The sequence below is a fragment of the Ostrinia furnacalis genome, unplaced genomic scaffold (genome assembly GCF_004193835.3).
Source record: "Ostrinia furnacalis isolate ACB-3 unplaced genomic scaffold, ASM419383v2 OfSCF5582, whole genome shotgun sequence".
In the NCBI taxonomy this organism is placed as follows: domain Eukaryota; kingdom Metazoa; phylum Arthropoda; class Insecta; order Lepidoptera; family Crambidae; genus Ostrinia; species Ostrinia furnacalis.
In genome coordinates, this window is record NW_021135821.1 from 1 (window position 1) to 17063 (window position 17063).

General features: G+C 36.6%; 2 protein-coding genes across 2 annotated transcripts in view; one reads left to right on the top strand and one right to left on the bottom strand.

Annotated features, from left to right (window-relative positions):
- Window positions 1–1433: 1433 nt before the first annotated feature.
- LOC114361328 (elongation of very long chain fatty acids protein AAEL008004-like) lies at window positions 1434–3267 on the top strand (the record flags this gene model as incomplete). Its single annotated transcript, XM_028316323.1, has 2 exons — window positions 1434–1576; window positions 3064–3267. Coding segments are annotated over 2 exons (347 nt in total), but the record flags the coding sequence as incomplete, so codon positions are not given.
- Window positions 3268–4756: 1489 nt separating this feature from the next.
- The window catches only part of LOC114361329 (uncharacterized), a 38814-nt gene continuing 26507 nt past the window's right edge, over window positions 4757–17063 (bottom strand). The window contains exons 2-3 of the mRNA XM_028316325.1: window positions 5524–9104; window positions 4757–5239 (exon numbers count right to left, since the gene is read on the bottom strand). Coding sequence (XP_028172126.1) covers window positions 4900–5239; window positions 5524–9104 — 3921 coding nt within the window. The 3' untranslated portion in view covers window positions 4757–4899. The remainder of the gene's footprint in view (window positions 5240–5523; window positions 9105–17063) is intronic.

The window sequence follows — 17063 nt, forward strand, 5'->3', positions numbered from 1 at the left end:
GCTCATTGTTTAGATTAAGACCTAATTGTAAACACTTAATAAGCAATAAAAAATTTGAATTTGAACGTTTTGCCACTATATGATTTGAGGTATCATATCATGAGGATCATAGTATTGGTAGGTAGCGCCATAGTCCCAAAAAAATTGATAATCATCAAGTTCTAAGTGTGTTTTCTTGTTACTTCGGCGATGTAACACCCGAAACAAAAAAACAGGTATTTGTTTTATTATTGTACCTTACACATGGATTAGGATAACAATATTTGGTAAAAGTAAGGTCATGGTAGTAATGATTTCAAATACTAACTAATATCAGAGCATGATACTAATTTAGTAGGTTTCTTTCTTGATTAAAAACTGTAACACCCGAAACGTTTCGGGTATTACATTTTTATTTATACGTCGATAATGTGTGTATATTGCTTGGAGAAGTCAAAAAGTATTACTGTGAGGGTGATTCGACCTCCCACTAGCGCTGGAGTTTAAGTTTAAGACATTTTTGAAATGTCGACTTACCACTAAAATTAAGATATTGCTAATAAGTCTCGATNCCCAGTAACAAGATATTTTAAGGTCCTAAAATACTTTGGAAGACAACGTTTATGGAACTACCTACTCTGGTATTGAAATATCGCAAAATATTGATTAGCATCGTACAAAGCATACTCTCTGTTAGTCAAATGATATTTTTTATACGTAATAGAGATTGAACCACCCACAAGGTGGACCGACGACATCGCTGCAGGAAGGCGCTGGACGCAGGCCGCTACCAACCGGGCAACATGGAAAACATTGGGGGAGGCCTATGTTCAGCAGTGGACGTCCTATGGCTGAGATGATGATGAGATTGAACCTTAGAAAAGGGCATAGGTTGGATATATTTGGCAAAAAATATCTGTACCTACCTACTTACCTAATTAATTGAAATTGGTAACTTAAGAGTAGAAGTTAGAATGGAAACCCTTCATTTTGTTAAGGCTATGAACATTCTACTGAAAAATTGTTTGTTGAATACTGGACGTACGATTGTTTTTCTGCTATATCGCGAAATGTACACATTCTAGCGGATTCATTGAACCGAATATTATGTTACTCTCTGGAATTTATATTAATTGCTTTGTTGCATTTATTTATTAACAGGTACTGTAATTGGTGTTTTCATTCTTCTGGTGTTTTTTACGCTAAAGTGCAGCTGATTGAAGCATCTTTACTTGCTTACTACTGCTAATATACCATTCTCAAATTAACAACATCACTTTTTTATTATTTAAGAATGTTCAAGAAAGTTTATATTTTTCTAAAGTAATTTAAAAAAATACAAATATTTCAAAATCGAACTGAAACCATAGTGAAAACGCATATTAAGTTTTGTATTTAAGTTTGAAGTAAGTACATATTTATTTACATAAATTTATTTATTATTTGTTTTCCAGGTGGCATAACGTCTTTCTCACCGATGATAAACAATGCAGTCCACGTCATAATGTACAGCTACTACTTACTGTCCGCTGAAGGAAGCCCTACGATTAAGACATACCTCATTAGGTACAAGAAGTGGCTCACTATTATGCAAATGGTGTGTAATGATGTATTCGTTGTTGCTTGATGTAATAGCATTGGATTGAGTTTACTACAGAATAAGTTAAAGATAAATGTTTCAATCTAGGTGTTTTAAATTAGAAAAAAGAAAAATCAGAAAAGAAGATTTCTGGTTACAGATTTTTTCAAATTAAAAATTAAATAAGGCAAGGCAATGGAGTTATTGGGTTGAGAATTGAGGCAGTGAATTTTTTTCTAGCTTTAAATGAGGATCAGTACTGTTGTAGAAAATTCAATAAAACTAGTATCTACGTTAATCTTTAAGACATAAGAAAGATATATCTTTTTGAATTATCCAAATCGGACCATTACTTACGAAGATATTAAGTAATAAACATAGGCCGTTTTTGCCGCTAAAAGTCAACGTACGCAAGGCCGCGTGACGTCATTATATCCGAATCGAGCGCAGCCGGCGTACTAATGGGATGGAAAATATTTTTTTCCGGCTAAACTATCAGTTTTAGAAAAAAACTTTTAATAACATTTATTCTTCAAAATAAAGTAACCTATCGACCAGTAATTTTTAAAAATAAAAATTGTGAAAAATAAGTATTGCTATGTCCAAAAACCACATTTTCATAGGATTCGATGCAATGCGGAGACGCGGTTGGGGTGAGTGTAACTTAATGATTGTTTGTATTGAACATAATAATACTTAATATGATGCTAATACCCAGTTTCTGGCCTGGGGGGGGGGGGGATAAGTCATACCCAGCTTATAGCCTGGGGGGAGGGGCAAGCCTTACCCAGTAAAACTGATAATTTTGCTAGAAAAAAATATTTTCTATCCACGCAGTACGCCGGCAGCGTTCGGATCGGATATAATGACGTCATCGTCCCCGCGCCGGGCGGTCAGTGAACTTTTTTAGTAATTTGGCCATAACTTCGTCAATTTTTGTCGTAGAACAAAAATTTTTGCACTGTGTATTAAGGATTTCTTAGCCCTATAAATCTGCATTCACAGCTAAAAATCGAAATGATCCTCATTGGTTTATTACATTTTTGACTTTTTTTGTGTGATCCCATACACCAAGTACCTACCACAGTAAGTTAGGGCGCCAAAGTACAATGAAGATCAACAGTAACTGTAACTAGTCATTATTTCTCCATGCTGGTATTTGACTGGAAAACAAGACTTCATAGTATTAAAATTACATAAATCACTACGAATAGTTAAATAATATTTAATTGTCGGCCGTTTGGTGTAGTGGTTCAGAACGGACTACTATGCCGAGAGGTCCCGGGTTCGATTCCCGGCCGGGCAGAAATTGAAATGATGAATTTTAATTTCTGTGACGGGTCTGGGTGTGACTATGTATAAAATGTATGTATTAAAAAAGTATATAAGTAATATATCCGTTAAGCTAGCACCCATAACACAAGCATATTAATTGCTTACTTTGGGGCTAGCTGGCGCTGTGTGAAATTGTCCAAAGATTTATCATTTATCTTTTTCTATTACAGATCCAATTCACATTAATGCTTGTGTACTCTGCGCAAGTATTTTTACCGAGCTGCCCTGCTCCGCTTGGGGTTACGTTTATGTACTTTCCAAACGTAATCTTCGTATACTACATGTTCTATGAATTCTTCAAACAAAATTATCAAAATGAAAAGGCTAAATTAAACAAAAATGGTGACGGAATGTTTAACAATAAAGATAAGTGAATAAAAATATAAACGTTAGTATTTATTTGTACGACATCAAGAATACTCAAAACTCAGCCTACTCATAGATAACAGAATTACAGTCTGTTGAATATACCTATCTCTCATAATTATTAACTTAAGTTAAAACATTTGAGGTGGAAAGAAGTCTGGCCTTATGAGATAATAGTAGTAAAAAACATTATAATCTAAATAATAGCTATGTTAGTATAACTCAACCAAAGAAAATCTACTTTACATTAAATTTCAGTGATAAATAATCAGATTCGGCAAAACTTTTAATAAAAATAGCTAATAAATTATTCAAAGTTATGTTCATCTGAAAACATCAAGTTAGTTTGGCCTTTCTGGTTGTAAAATATTAAAAAGCAATCTAACAAGAGTTATAATAAATATTAAAAAGCAATCTAACAAATAATTGCTGTGATTCTGAATCTTCATTTCTACGCTACTACCAGTGCCGTAACTAGGGCGGTGCCAGCGGTGCCCAGGCACAGGGCGCAGACCCTGGTGGGGCGCAGAAATGACCAGACCAAGCATTTTTCAAGGGCGCAGTTTTGAAAGCTCGCACCGGGCGCATAAAAGGCTAGTTACGGCACTGGCTACTACTCCGATCAAGTAATTTTAATTTAGTTCTAATGATGTTTCTTCTATCAATTTTATCATAATATAAATCACATTAATAGCTTAATAATATTGGCATGAAAATGTAAACAATGTCAGTGTCACAAAGGTCGCAATAGTTAACTGTTTATTTCAAAGACCTGAGTAACTTTTATAAATAAACCTACATTGGCACATTCTGCTGTAAAACTTTTATACGACGCATTATACGCAGAGTTTCCACGTAAACATGTTGGAATTAATAGGAGCTGAATCTCTGTTTACCTAAGAATAAAATACGAATAAATCACATCATTCCGGCACCAAAAAGCAAGATTCAAACGTCACTTACCGTGTAATAGGACAGCAGGCCAGCGTTCTCGTCCAGGACAAACCAGCGGTACTGCCATCCTTTCATCACATTAGTCCATTTACTTAGAGAACCTTCCATCATGTTTACAACTTAAAATGTATCGGAAAAGTCATGAAAAATAAAAACGACGAATTTCACTCTGCGGCAAAACCTTTTCACCATAAATCCATAGGTTTGACATTTGGGACTGAGTGTTGCCAACAATTAAAAATAAAAATAGTGATGTACAGAGCACACATTCAATTGAACTAATCGATTACTTTTGAAAGGCCATATTCTGTCATAATGATGGCGCTAGAATCGCTTGATCCTAAAATGAAACTTGTAGAAAAACTAATTTATGCTATTTTCATTGCATTTGATACTTTTTACATTTCTTTCATATTATCTGACCAAAGTTGATTGTGATTTTATGAAAATATTATTTTATAATAATAATGATGAGTTATTGAGTTAGCAAATTCTTTGACATTAAAAATAGAATAAGTATGAGGTTTAAAAAAACTATAAAAGTTGTAAAAAAGGTACTTTATTTTGTACAAACTGATTATCACTTTCGCAATAGACTATACACAACTTCACGCCGCCATTAATTTAGTCGTACTATTCTAATTAGATCATACTATTTACAGAGTTTGCCGTATGGCTTTCACGAATTATGAATGTCTTCTTAACGATCTGCCGAGTTTAGTTTTGCTATATCCTGAGGATATTGACACTTGATTGCTATTTCCCTGATCTAAACTAACGTCAGATAAATCTAAAAATAATGGCACGTTTTCTGATCCTTCAGCAGTTTCATCTGTTTCGTCGTTTTTGTTGAAGTTTTCTGGGGTACCTTCTCCTTCTATGGCTAAGGATTCGATGTTTTTACTCAGTGAATTATTTTCGGCAGCTTCGACGAATGCGTTGGACAGTTCTCCACTTAGCTTGTTGACATTTCCCGAAGCAACATCGTACATGAAGATCTCTCTCTCTTCCGATGGCTCGTCGGTCCTGGAAATTATACAAGTTTTGTGATTTACACTTACTCAATAATTTACACATTGGACTCTAGCAGTCAACATTTTAGTCGTATTTGAAATTAATAAAGATATTAAATTAATAATTAGGGCGGGATTAATAAGGATGAAGTATTTCAAAAGATTTGAGTTTAAGCTATTAGGTACTTGAGACTGTCGGATTGTTATCTTGAAACATTGTGTACTACTAATATTTAAAGTATTCGATCATATTTAGTTACTGAAATAAGCAAAAGAAATAAAAATAAATATGATTACCCAGTAACGAGGAGAATGACTGATTGTAAATCTGAAGCAGTCTTCTTTTCAACATCTAGCCATTTTTGAAAGTTATCTTTTGTTGGTTGTTTCAATAAATCTTGTAAGCTATCGCCTGCTACGAATTTGATTCCTTTCAAGCTTGATGTTTCTCGCTCCTTCCTTACGTGATCTCCATTTAGCGCCTCCGTTTCTACTGGTGCTAGCACAACAACTGACGTTACTTTTCTACCCTTCAAAATATCAGGCAAAGGGAATTGATTTCCACTTACTTTCAAGGGTAAGTATCTATTGTATTTTTTGTCATTCAAAGCCACGGGGTCCACCTGGGTGGCATCCTCTTTTACATAATCTTTAGCGATTTTCTGGCCTTCAGCTGTTTTGGGATCAAAGTGAACCACTTTCATTTCAACGGCTTGATTGGTAGAAGGAGGGGGAGCAACGTAAGTAGCTACATTTTCAGATGCTGCGATTTCCTGATCTTCCTCCACATCTTCATCTATCCTAGATTCTATACTATCGCCATTGGGTTTAACAACAATGGGTCTGAGCTCACTGGATGCTATCTGCTGGCCACCGCCTGCACTGAAAAAGTTAGCTAACTGGTCAGGAGGCAGCGACTCCAGAGGTGTATCTCCTACTTTATCGTAGTCCAGAACGCTAATATCAGCATTATCTAGGATACCTGAAGACAGTAATTGCTGTCGCAAATCATCTGGGACCTCATCAGGTAGTTCAATTGCGGGCTTTTTCTTCTTTTCCTCTTTCTTTGCTTCTGGGGTAGTGTTGATCGAATTTGCCGTCGAAGATACATATTTTTGAGTAGTCGGTTTTATTTCCACGGTTCTGGACGTAGATTGATAATATGGCGGCGACGACGTACTTGAAACGTAGTTTTGCTGAGGTCTTGATCTTTCTTGAGATTGAGAATAAGTTGATCTTGGAGTTGAAGCCTGAATTTGCTGTTGTTGCTGATCAAAATTCCTTAATAACTGATCGTAGTCTTGTTGATATTGTTTGTTTTGTTGCTGCTGCTTATATTGCTCATATTGCTTATTTTGTTCTTGTTGCTTATATTGTTCATACTGCTGTTGCCGGTACTCTTGTTCAATTTGCTTGTTTTGTTGTTGTTGTTTTTGTTGCTGTTGAGCTTGTAATAATTGCGCTTGGAGGCGTTGTATTTCTTCCTGTTGTTTCTGAACATTTTGTGCAAGTTGTAACCTAACTTGTTCTTGTTCAGCATCAAATAATTGTTGTTGTTGTTGCTGCTGTTGCTGTTGTTGTAAATGATGGAAACTTTGTTCAGTAGGGGCAGGAGACGGAGACGGAGACGGAGATGGGGAAGGAGAAGGCTGATTAGCCACACTGAAGCCATTATAATTGGTTTGAGCATTCGGTCCGCTGACGGTGATATGTTGTTCATATTTTGGTATAGCAGCAACTAATTCACCTCCATTCGGAACGAATTGTCCAACATTCTGTTGATGATGAAGATTGGATTGATCGTGGAAGTTATTTGGACGATTCAGAAGTGGCCGTTCCGAAGGTCCATGTTGCTGTTGGAACTGCGGTCTTTCAGTGGAAAAGCTCGGTTGATGGAAATGCTGTTCAGGAGTTGGTGATGGCTGAGGATGGAAATTGAATAGTGGTGGTGATGAAGGTTGAGGGAGGAATTGATGCTGAGGAATTGGGGATGGAGAGGGCGAGGCAGATATAGGGTTTGAGAAAGAATGTTGGCTTTGAATATTGTGTTGAGCGGGAATTTGGACAGAAGGACGCGACACTGGTTGAGGTCCTTGGTGGAAACTAAACTGCTGCTGTTGAGGGTGTTGAGGTTGATGTTGTGGTGGATGTTGAGGTTGATGTTGCTGAGCAAAAGGTTGACGGTTACTTTCAATTTGGGGTGGCGATGGTTTCAGGTTGAAGAATGGGGGTCTACTGGGATTTAAAGAAAATGTAGGCTTGTTTTGTGATTCTGTGAAATGCTGAGGTGGACGTTGTTGAGGCAATTGCTGATTAACTGGAATAATCGGTTGACGGTTATGGTCATGAAACTGAGGAGTTGGGCTTGGACTAGGGTGTGGAACAAAATTAAAGTTTTGTTGATTTCTGCCCGGCAACTGTTGGTCTTTAGCTGGTTCAATTTGGTCAGTAGTTATGGTATGATAATTCTCTTGTAAGTATTTGGGCTCATCAAAGAATGGTTGCGGAGGTTTATGTTGTGGGTGTGCCTGGTTAAATGGTCGTTGGGGTCCAGTGTGAAAACCAGTTCTTGGAGGTCCACCGAATTGAGGAGGGCGAGGGCCAAATGTTGAAGGGCCATTAGGACGAGGGTGGAATGAAGGCGGACTATTAGGTCTCGGGAAAGATGTGGGGAACGATGGAGCGGGTGGTCCGGAAACTGTTGGTCCAAAATGATTTATTGGACCTGGAAGATTGTTAGAAAATTGAGGATGTGAGCTTGGATGTGGGCTCAAAGATGGCGATGGTCCGAAAGGATTCTGCCGTTGAACATTTGTTTGAGGTCTAAATGGAGCTACAGAAGGACCTTGTCTTGGAAGCTGCTGCTCATTTGCTAAGTAAGGAGGCTGGAATTGGATTCGGCTTTGTGCGTTTTGTGGTGGTGGCCTATATGTTTGGGGAGGTTGATGATTAGCCACTTGTCTAGGCGTAGGTTCTTGTTGCTGTGGTCTTGGTGATAGATGATTTGGTTGATTGGGAAAAGCGATAGCTGGTCTAGGTGCAGTTTCTTCATGATCTTCCGTGTTGCTTTCACGTCTATCACTATGATGATGATGATGACCTTCATTTCCAAAAGTAATTTTAACACTGCTATCACTGTGATAAACTTCAGATTCTGGTTTGATGATTGCCCTTAAAGTAGTCGTTTGAGTCGGCGTATAAATCGGTTCAGGGGTGACAGTAACATATTCTTCATGATGATCATCTTCATGGTTTGATGGCGGAGTGATAGCCGGGACTGGTTTATCGTATACAACTTTGTCCTTGGAATGCGGGTCTTTGCTGTATTTCACATAAAACACTTGAACAGGTTCTTTCTTCTTTTTCTGAATCGGCTGCGGCGGTGGAGCAGGTAAGGACTCGTTGGATTCTTTGATGATAATTTCAATAATTGGCTCTGGGGCTTCATAGTAATGAGGATGTGGCTCTTGGCTATACAGCGGAGCGGTTGGAAGTGTTCCGAATGGTGGATTGTAGGTGCCTTCAGAAGCTGAATCCTGTACGTTAAGAATTTTCGGTTGCGCATATAATTCGTTTTGATTTACTACTGCATCGTCAAGGTTGTCGAGGTTAGGATCGTAAAGGGGATCTTTTTGCGAGTATTGTACAACTGGTTCCATCTGCACTGCATAGGGGGGAAGTTTGCCTCCTTTGGGAACGACATTGGATATCCTTCGGCTGCTGGTGAGAGCTCTAAAATGGGAGACTCTCGAGTGTGGGAGTACTAAAGAGTACTGGAGGTTGTGTGGTGATCGTATGCTTTCAAGCTGTCGTTTCGGTTTCGCTTTTGCTGTTGCATTTTTAGCTTGCGTTATGCTGAGCACAGCTAGGGCTGTGACCTGAAACAAAGAAAAAGAAACGTTAGTGATGACATAACAAAACAAAATTGAATGTAGTTTGATGAAGAATCGATTGTAATCGTCTCGATTACGCCTCTTTGGATCACAGACAAGATAGACTTTAAGTTAGGCACTTGCATTGTGGCGGGAAAATAAAAATGATTGTGAGCAAAACATGTGAAATATTAGTAGATTTTTTTAATAGAGATGGTGAAGGAGCTTGGGAGTCTTCAACTTTTATTATTTTTTAGATGTGCTGGGTAACAGTAGTAGGTTCTAACTAAAATTTCCTTTCCTGGTATTGTAAATATTTATTTAAAGTAAATAAATCTCTCAAACTACGGAAGTGTGATACACAAAAATGTTGAAAGTATTCAAGACAGGTTTGTATTTAAACCGTTCATCACGAGAACATCCATGCAGTAATACCGTGGAGTGTGGACACGCTTAAGTAATGTTTATTTGGATACGGAGAAAGTGTTAACGTGAAGCACTAAGTATGTAATGTTTGTCTAAACTCAACGTACAGACAGCACATCAATGGAAATATAGCTTTTTATGTAGTTGTGATAAGTGCGATATCGCAACAAAATGTGCTGTTGACTGTATTTAGGTAGATAGGTTTGAAGCAACAAGTTGAGAACATCAATCTATTATAGCCAACTGTAAGTTTCTTGGATTTTTAAGGGCCTGAAAAATTCACATTTAAAAGCATTCAGGCATTAAGACCATCTTTAATTCATCGGAGACAAAGATTTGGCTTACATTCTCCCCACGCTGCAGACGGGCTGGAGGAGTCAGAGTCAGGAGGAGTCAAATAATTTCAGGAATCAATTAGCAATTTAGCATTGAGTCAGCTGACGTGTTAAATAAATGGTAACTAACCTATAATTTTTATTTGCTTTCAAACACTACCTAAGTAAAGAAAATTAAGTTTAGGGGTGGTTATTGTCGTTACGATACATTGTCATTAACATCAAAGAGAGAGCGCTTCATCCGTGACATCCTTGACGCAAGGAAATTTCGACGAGGCGCGTAGGCATTCCAATGAGAATAAAAGTGGACCGCTACTGCGTCGGCGCATGTCCGCCCATCAGATCCGGATTTGTCAAGTGCCGAAATGTGTTAGAGAAGCCACCGCATTCCAAACGACAATAGAAGTCAAAAGTAGTTTATGATACTCGTAATCATTACTTAACATATTTTTTTGAATCAATTTTTTTAGGAATTCTCAGACTTAAGTGGTGATGTTAGAGAGTTTTGGTATCGGAGTATATTTAAAAACACCTGATTCCAAAGAAGCCGCTGCTGATACTCAAATATGTACTTTACTACCAAACTTATTACAACTTTTTGTAATGTAAGTAATAAGATCCTACATAATAACAACAAAACTCTTTTCCACCGATCAGCTGTTACGATTTTTACCCCTTTTGGGTCGGAGAGTTTATTTTTAGCCCTTGCACTTATTTAGGTAGGTAAGCCGTGTGGTGACGGCAGAGTAGAATACATTTGTCACCAACCCCTACTCTTCCCGCGGGTGTCGTAAGAGGCGACTTAGGGACTACACATCAAACAGAGAATGGGCAGCAGCGCTCTCTGAAAAACATCAATCTTTTAAACTGCGATCTCCAACCCGCCTGCCAAGCGTGGAGATTATGGCAAAACCCTCCACTATAGTGGAGGAGGCTCATAGTCCAGCAGTGGACTGTAAAGGGCTGTTGATGAGGTAGGTATTTACGTTTCTATACAGTTTGTAATCCAACTGTACTGTAATGTAAAATTTTAAAATCCAAAAAGTTTACATTACAGTAATTTAATTACAAACAGTTTGTGTAATTACTCAACACAGTAATCATTTGCGAAAAACGCAATCAACTTTTACTTTTGCTCACAAGTGCAAGTGGACTGTAATTTTCATTGCATAAGTGCGATGCAGTAATTCAATATGGCTAAAAGCTTTGCATTCTGAATAGTAAATAAATATGACGCTTACTGAATAATTCATTTTTAATGGTCAATAATGGTCAATTGCTTTTAGTAAAATAAAGTTTATGGAATAGGTTAAAGTAAAGTACTTACCTAAAGAAAGTTGCATATTTGAAGCTTTAGGGTTAAGAAGAGTTTATGGCATAGGTATTTGGGGTAATGATATAAATGCTTGAGAGAAAATGAGCTATCCTATCTTTTGTAAATGAAAGTAGAATAGATATGTAAATAACTTGAAGAGAGAGGTTGGTTGGAAGAAATGGCATTAAGCTCGCCTAAATGTACTCCGATAGTTTTTTTTATGTACAGGAGGCAAACGAGCAGACGGAAGAGCAGTAACTATGTGAAATATTAAAGTTTTAAAAAAGCTTTGGAAACGTTATTATAACATGTTTTATTTATTAGTAGCTTAAAAAGCTCTAATAAGCTTTAGGTAATCTTTTAAGTCACATTGTTTTTCAGTTTAGTGTTTTACAGAAGGTAACTAATGTATGGAAATTAAAACAAAGAACTGTTAGCCTGTTACATTGTCACACGATTTCAATTTCACCTTGTGTAATAGTTGGGTAACTAATCTGCTTGTACACAATAAATCTTATCTGGAAGATAAATATAACATCTTCAATTCAATAGAGAGATATTTGCATAAGAACATGAGTTAAAAGCGTACGATTTGCATATAGCTGGAGAAATGTACATAATTTACAAACAACTGTTTGTGTTTACTAAATTGAACTATATGTGTGTTGGTATAGACTTCAAAATAGGTTACTTCGTGGATAAGTGCACGTGACGTAACACCAGTGGGAAGTTTTCTCACGATTAATGTAGGAGGCTCATTGCACTTGCTTTATGTAGTTTTTTTTATTTAGCCTACAATGGAAACTGAATTCAGATGCATTAATAAATTAACATGACATTCGTTTACACGGAGCTAGTGCGACTTCACGTTAGTTTAACACTTTTGTTATTGTAATGTGAAATGCTGGTCAGCGCTACTTTAACGTATTAGCACAGGTATTAGTGACTAATTACAAACAGATCTGATATTATTTATGAGGTACGAAGTTCGCCGGGTCAGCTAGTCAGTGATAAACAAAGTGATTTAAAAGTTAAAGTTTTAAATGATTTATTATTTACAAATCTAGCAAGAAGATACAGCAATTTTCTAACTCTACTAAAGTCATATTATATTTTGCTAGTAGGCTTTTAAAAAGCTCTATTACACCAATTATACGTTCCGGTATTATTTCAACTGCCTTCAACTCTACCACTGCTTCGGAACAATAAATAGGCCAGTGCTGAGAAGAAGTAGCGCAAGAAACTCATGCCCGTTTTCACCATCAACCCCTAATTTTTAAGTGACCCCTTTAAAAACAAAATTCCTGTTATGTGTTCTCATAGGGGTCACTTAAAAATTAGGGATTGATGGTGAAAACGGACATCAGTCACTATTCCTTTTACTTGAGAAGTTGAGACTAAAAAAGAACCAGTCACATTCAATAAATCATGATTAGCCCTAGCATTATGTATTCTGTGGCCCTAGTAAGTCACATGCCATTCTTTATAGTCATCAGCTCCTCAGACCGTAAAAAATCGACGTTCAAAATTAAACCTCATGAATATTAACTTATAATTGAATATTATTACGGCACATTATGTTACAGATTACCATTGTAATCTACGGTAGCCATGGTCACGGTTGAAATGTGTTATTACTACGCATGAATGTATTGGAGGCGGTTCCACGCAATTTACACCTCGAGGCAGATGGATTTGTGTCATATATCAACTTTAGAAACGGGCGGTAGTCAAATTAAAATACATATAAATAAAATAATTCAATTTTAAAGCACATGAATTGATTTGTTGTTTGAATGATATACCTAGGTATGATTCAGAACCCAGAGAGTCTTATTAGAACATGAAATCATCTTAACCAGTGGAATTCACAATACGGTATTGACCTTCAGAAACAGCTGCAGGCTTGACCCTCAGGGCATCTTTACATAGTCTGCTCTATGGTCAATGAACGCTGTGATGTGGATTGGAATGCCATAAGCTAATATAATGTAATTAACTATGGTTTAAGATAAATAAAAGAAATAAAAAAGAAAATAAATACACCCATTAAAAAAGCAACCTACTTGAATAAGAATATCAGGGGACAGAGCGAAAAAAAAAATACTGTGGTAGTGTAATCCTTCCATCAAGAGATTTCTTCCCTTCCGTATGTGGATTGATAAAAAACATGATTAAAAATTAAAAAGCTGTATGTAATTGTGATGTCACAATTAAAAAAGTTATTTACGATTCAAACTGATTCAAACTCATTCTTGTTGATATCTGACATTTCCGCTGGTGAGATAGGTGTTGCGCGAGCCATATTGTCGACAGCCACAGACCTTTCTCGCTGGAAGGCATAAGTATGTAATACTAATGACTGTGATAACATAACATTAAAACCTATGAAAAACACCGGAATGAGCACAAATAATAATGTTCCTGTAAAAAGACTGCGTGACGGGACTTATAAAATACAGGCTTTGTGCCAGGGGCTTAAAACAGTGAAATAGTCGTACTTCACGTGTAACATCTTCAGAGTCAACAAGCTTGTTGCACAAGCACATCAACCTGCGGTAATGGCTTAAAGACAGCAATGATGCGTCATTACCTGGCACGCCACCGGACCGTGGGAAGAGGCTGCTGGGAGCTGAGTTCTAGTACAGAATAAGTACTAAGTAGTACTAGGTTTTCACGCTGACTTCTACTTAGTACAGAATAAGTACTAAATAGTACTAGGTTTAGGTGAGAGCTAGGTGAGGGTTTTGTAAGAAAACACTAAACAGGTACATTAGAGAATCTACAGCGGTATTAGTATGTTAGGAATAAAAGTTGTAAGACGATTCAGTCGAATAATACTTATAAGGTCAAAAAGATACTATACCTACAGTCATGTAGGTGCAATTGTTTATGGATTTAGGTTTTTTAAACATTTTTAAATATTTACAGTGTTTAACTCATAAGCTTTGAGCTGTAAGGTTTGTCTCTACATTTATTTGCCTTCTCATAGTTAGTTTTTTATGCATAACAAGGTAGTTATTTGACCACAATCGCGTGGGATGCAGTCTAGCATGGTACATACATTTCGTTTGTTTTCTGGCAATTCCTATCTAGTAAGTCCTACATGTGCGCAAGTTTTTGAGTTTCCGCTCAAGCTCAAAAGTTTTGGTTCAAGTTAAGAAGTACATTTTTCTAGAAGTAGAACAGAATAGAATAGAAAACGTTTACTTTGCTGCTACATGAAAATACATAGAAATAAAACAATCAGAGTCAACATTACAGAATACATTACAGTCCAGGCGATTCCAAAATTGTTCTTGTATTTTATTGTTCTTAAGTTCTACCAAAAGTTCCACTCTATGTGCATAGGATGTAAAATGCTGATCATCCACATAACACGAGTGGGAACGGACGTGCAAACCAGTTCATGTGTTGACATGGCCGTGGGACTGATACTCTATGTTATCAGTGCAGACAATATGGTTACAAACTTGCTGGTGATGATTTTCTCATGGAAAAACAAGAATGATAATATGAAGCACTATAATAATTAGCTACAAGCTAATTATTATAGTGCGAGAATGCTTCATTTTAATTGATAATAGATGGTTGGCGATTTCAATGTATGTATACCACAGATAAGGAGGTACAGGCATAGTTAAAAGATAAGAAAAATAACAAATCAAAAAATTATATCGTTGGAAACAACAATCTGTATTAAGTAAACTAATTAACTAGTAAAATAACTAAGCTACTCTTGAATGAACTAAATGATAAAATTAAATACGCAAAACAACGCTACACGTAAATATACTACCTATTAATATTGCTAGGAAGCATGCACGATAATAGAAGTTCTAAGAAAGACAAGCCGCCAAGAGACATAATTATTGTAAGTGAACCTCAATTCGAATACAATAATATTCTCAATCATGTTAGATAACTTGTTAAAAACAAAAGCAGTTACACTCGCTAGCACTTGCTTGTTCAAATTCCATTTTATCACAGACAAAAAGTTCACCCAATTTCGTATAAGTTTGCCGACCATGAAAACAATAAGAACACACAATTTGCACCGCCTTGAGTCACGGCAATCACCCGAAGTGGGACGCGTTACGTACGGACAAACAGTTGCATGTTATGTATAAAATTGGAGATGAAATAATATTGCGATGTGCAATAGTGATGCAGACTGGGAAGCTATTAGAATCAGAATCAAGTTAAATTGAGAACTTTAATCTGGGATGTAACCAGAATATAACACAGGCTCAATCAAAGAGAGTCAAGGTGACAAGGTCCGGGCGTTTTCAAGGCGAGAGTGAATAGGCACTTACAGGGCAGATATGTACCATCCTAGACTGCATCTCACTTAACACCAGGTGCGATTGCGGTCAAATACCTGCCTTGGCTAGCATAAAAAAAATAAAAAATTAGTTATATGTAGTAATTGTAGTGAAATCAACCTCTTTTAACACAAGAAAATTAGGGAAAATCGAAATTAGCAGTAGAAACTTCGGGACTAGAAACCGGTAAGGGGTACGCCTTTATGAAAGCTAAAGAATGTGACATTTTAAGCCAAGAAGACATATGTAAAAACACACAACTGTGAATAAACTCAAGAACAGATTCATTTTAAGCCTCTGATATTGTAATCCTATTAATTTAACAGGTAGTTTTCTCGAATTGAGTTTTCAGTAAAACTTTTTGAGCTTCGTTTCATTATTTATACGACCCTAAAAAGCTTTATTTTAGTATGGGTATTGATTGAACTACAGCTTGGAAGTTTAAAACATCCCACTGGTGGACAAATCCCCTGACACACATTCATGGAGGCAGTAAGGTGCGGTCATAAAACCGCAAAGATGATTGCTAGCGTGTTTCAGACAGATATTATTTATTTCAAATTAGTTACCAAATAAGATGATTGGGTGGTGTTACAGAACGAGTTACATAATTTAAAAATAGACTCAATAAAGAAGACCCGAGAATGCATAATATCATGCACACAAAAGTGGGGCGCGATGATGCACATGACATTGCCAAAATTGTTCTAAAGTTTGAAATAAGTAAGTCAGTACACTTATCTGGGACATGATAGAGTGACACTTAAAAATAAGTGCTAATTTTGGAAGAACATAGTTTTAGAGGTGACTCTACCTAGTCATAGGGAGAAACATGTTCGCGGGTATAGTTCAATTACCTTCTTATGTACTACATAAAAAATAGCCAAAGTTTGTAATACTTTAGAAACTCGATAACGAATAAACATAAACTCTAATTAGTACTAACGTCATGTTAATCACTCTAACATTGATCCTATCGGTAATTGAACCCGCAAACGCAGTGTAGACATCCGCCAATCACACTGATGTAATACCATGACAGACAAAAAGACAAACTCAGCTAAAAAACAAAAACCAGTCCCCAAATTGAATGCAGATGCCGTTAGACATAATCCAATTGCATAATTCATATTCCATCTAATAATTTGGCAAATTACGAGCATCTTCTACCAAGATTGATGATCCGTACATATTTGTCTAACTTACGCAATATCTAAAAGTGAAAACTACATCGGTTTTTAGATAAAATCTTACGGCCATTGAGAATTTGTTGGAAAGAAAGGTTCTCATTCCCACAGAAGGTACTTGACGTACTCGTCAGTACTCGCACTTGTCGAATGGTGATCGGTGTTACGTGTAAAACAATTGAAAGCGTATTTCATGCATGTTGGGCGTATTGAAATTAGTCGTTGAATTTGAGCTTTGAGAAGTCACTGGAGATACCTAGTTTTCACGTGTGGATACGTACACATACAAATGGAAATACATCATGCAATTAGCTATTAATTGTAAGTTATTACTTTTTTGTTTGTTTGCAACAATTTTGGCCGTCTAATGATGAATG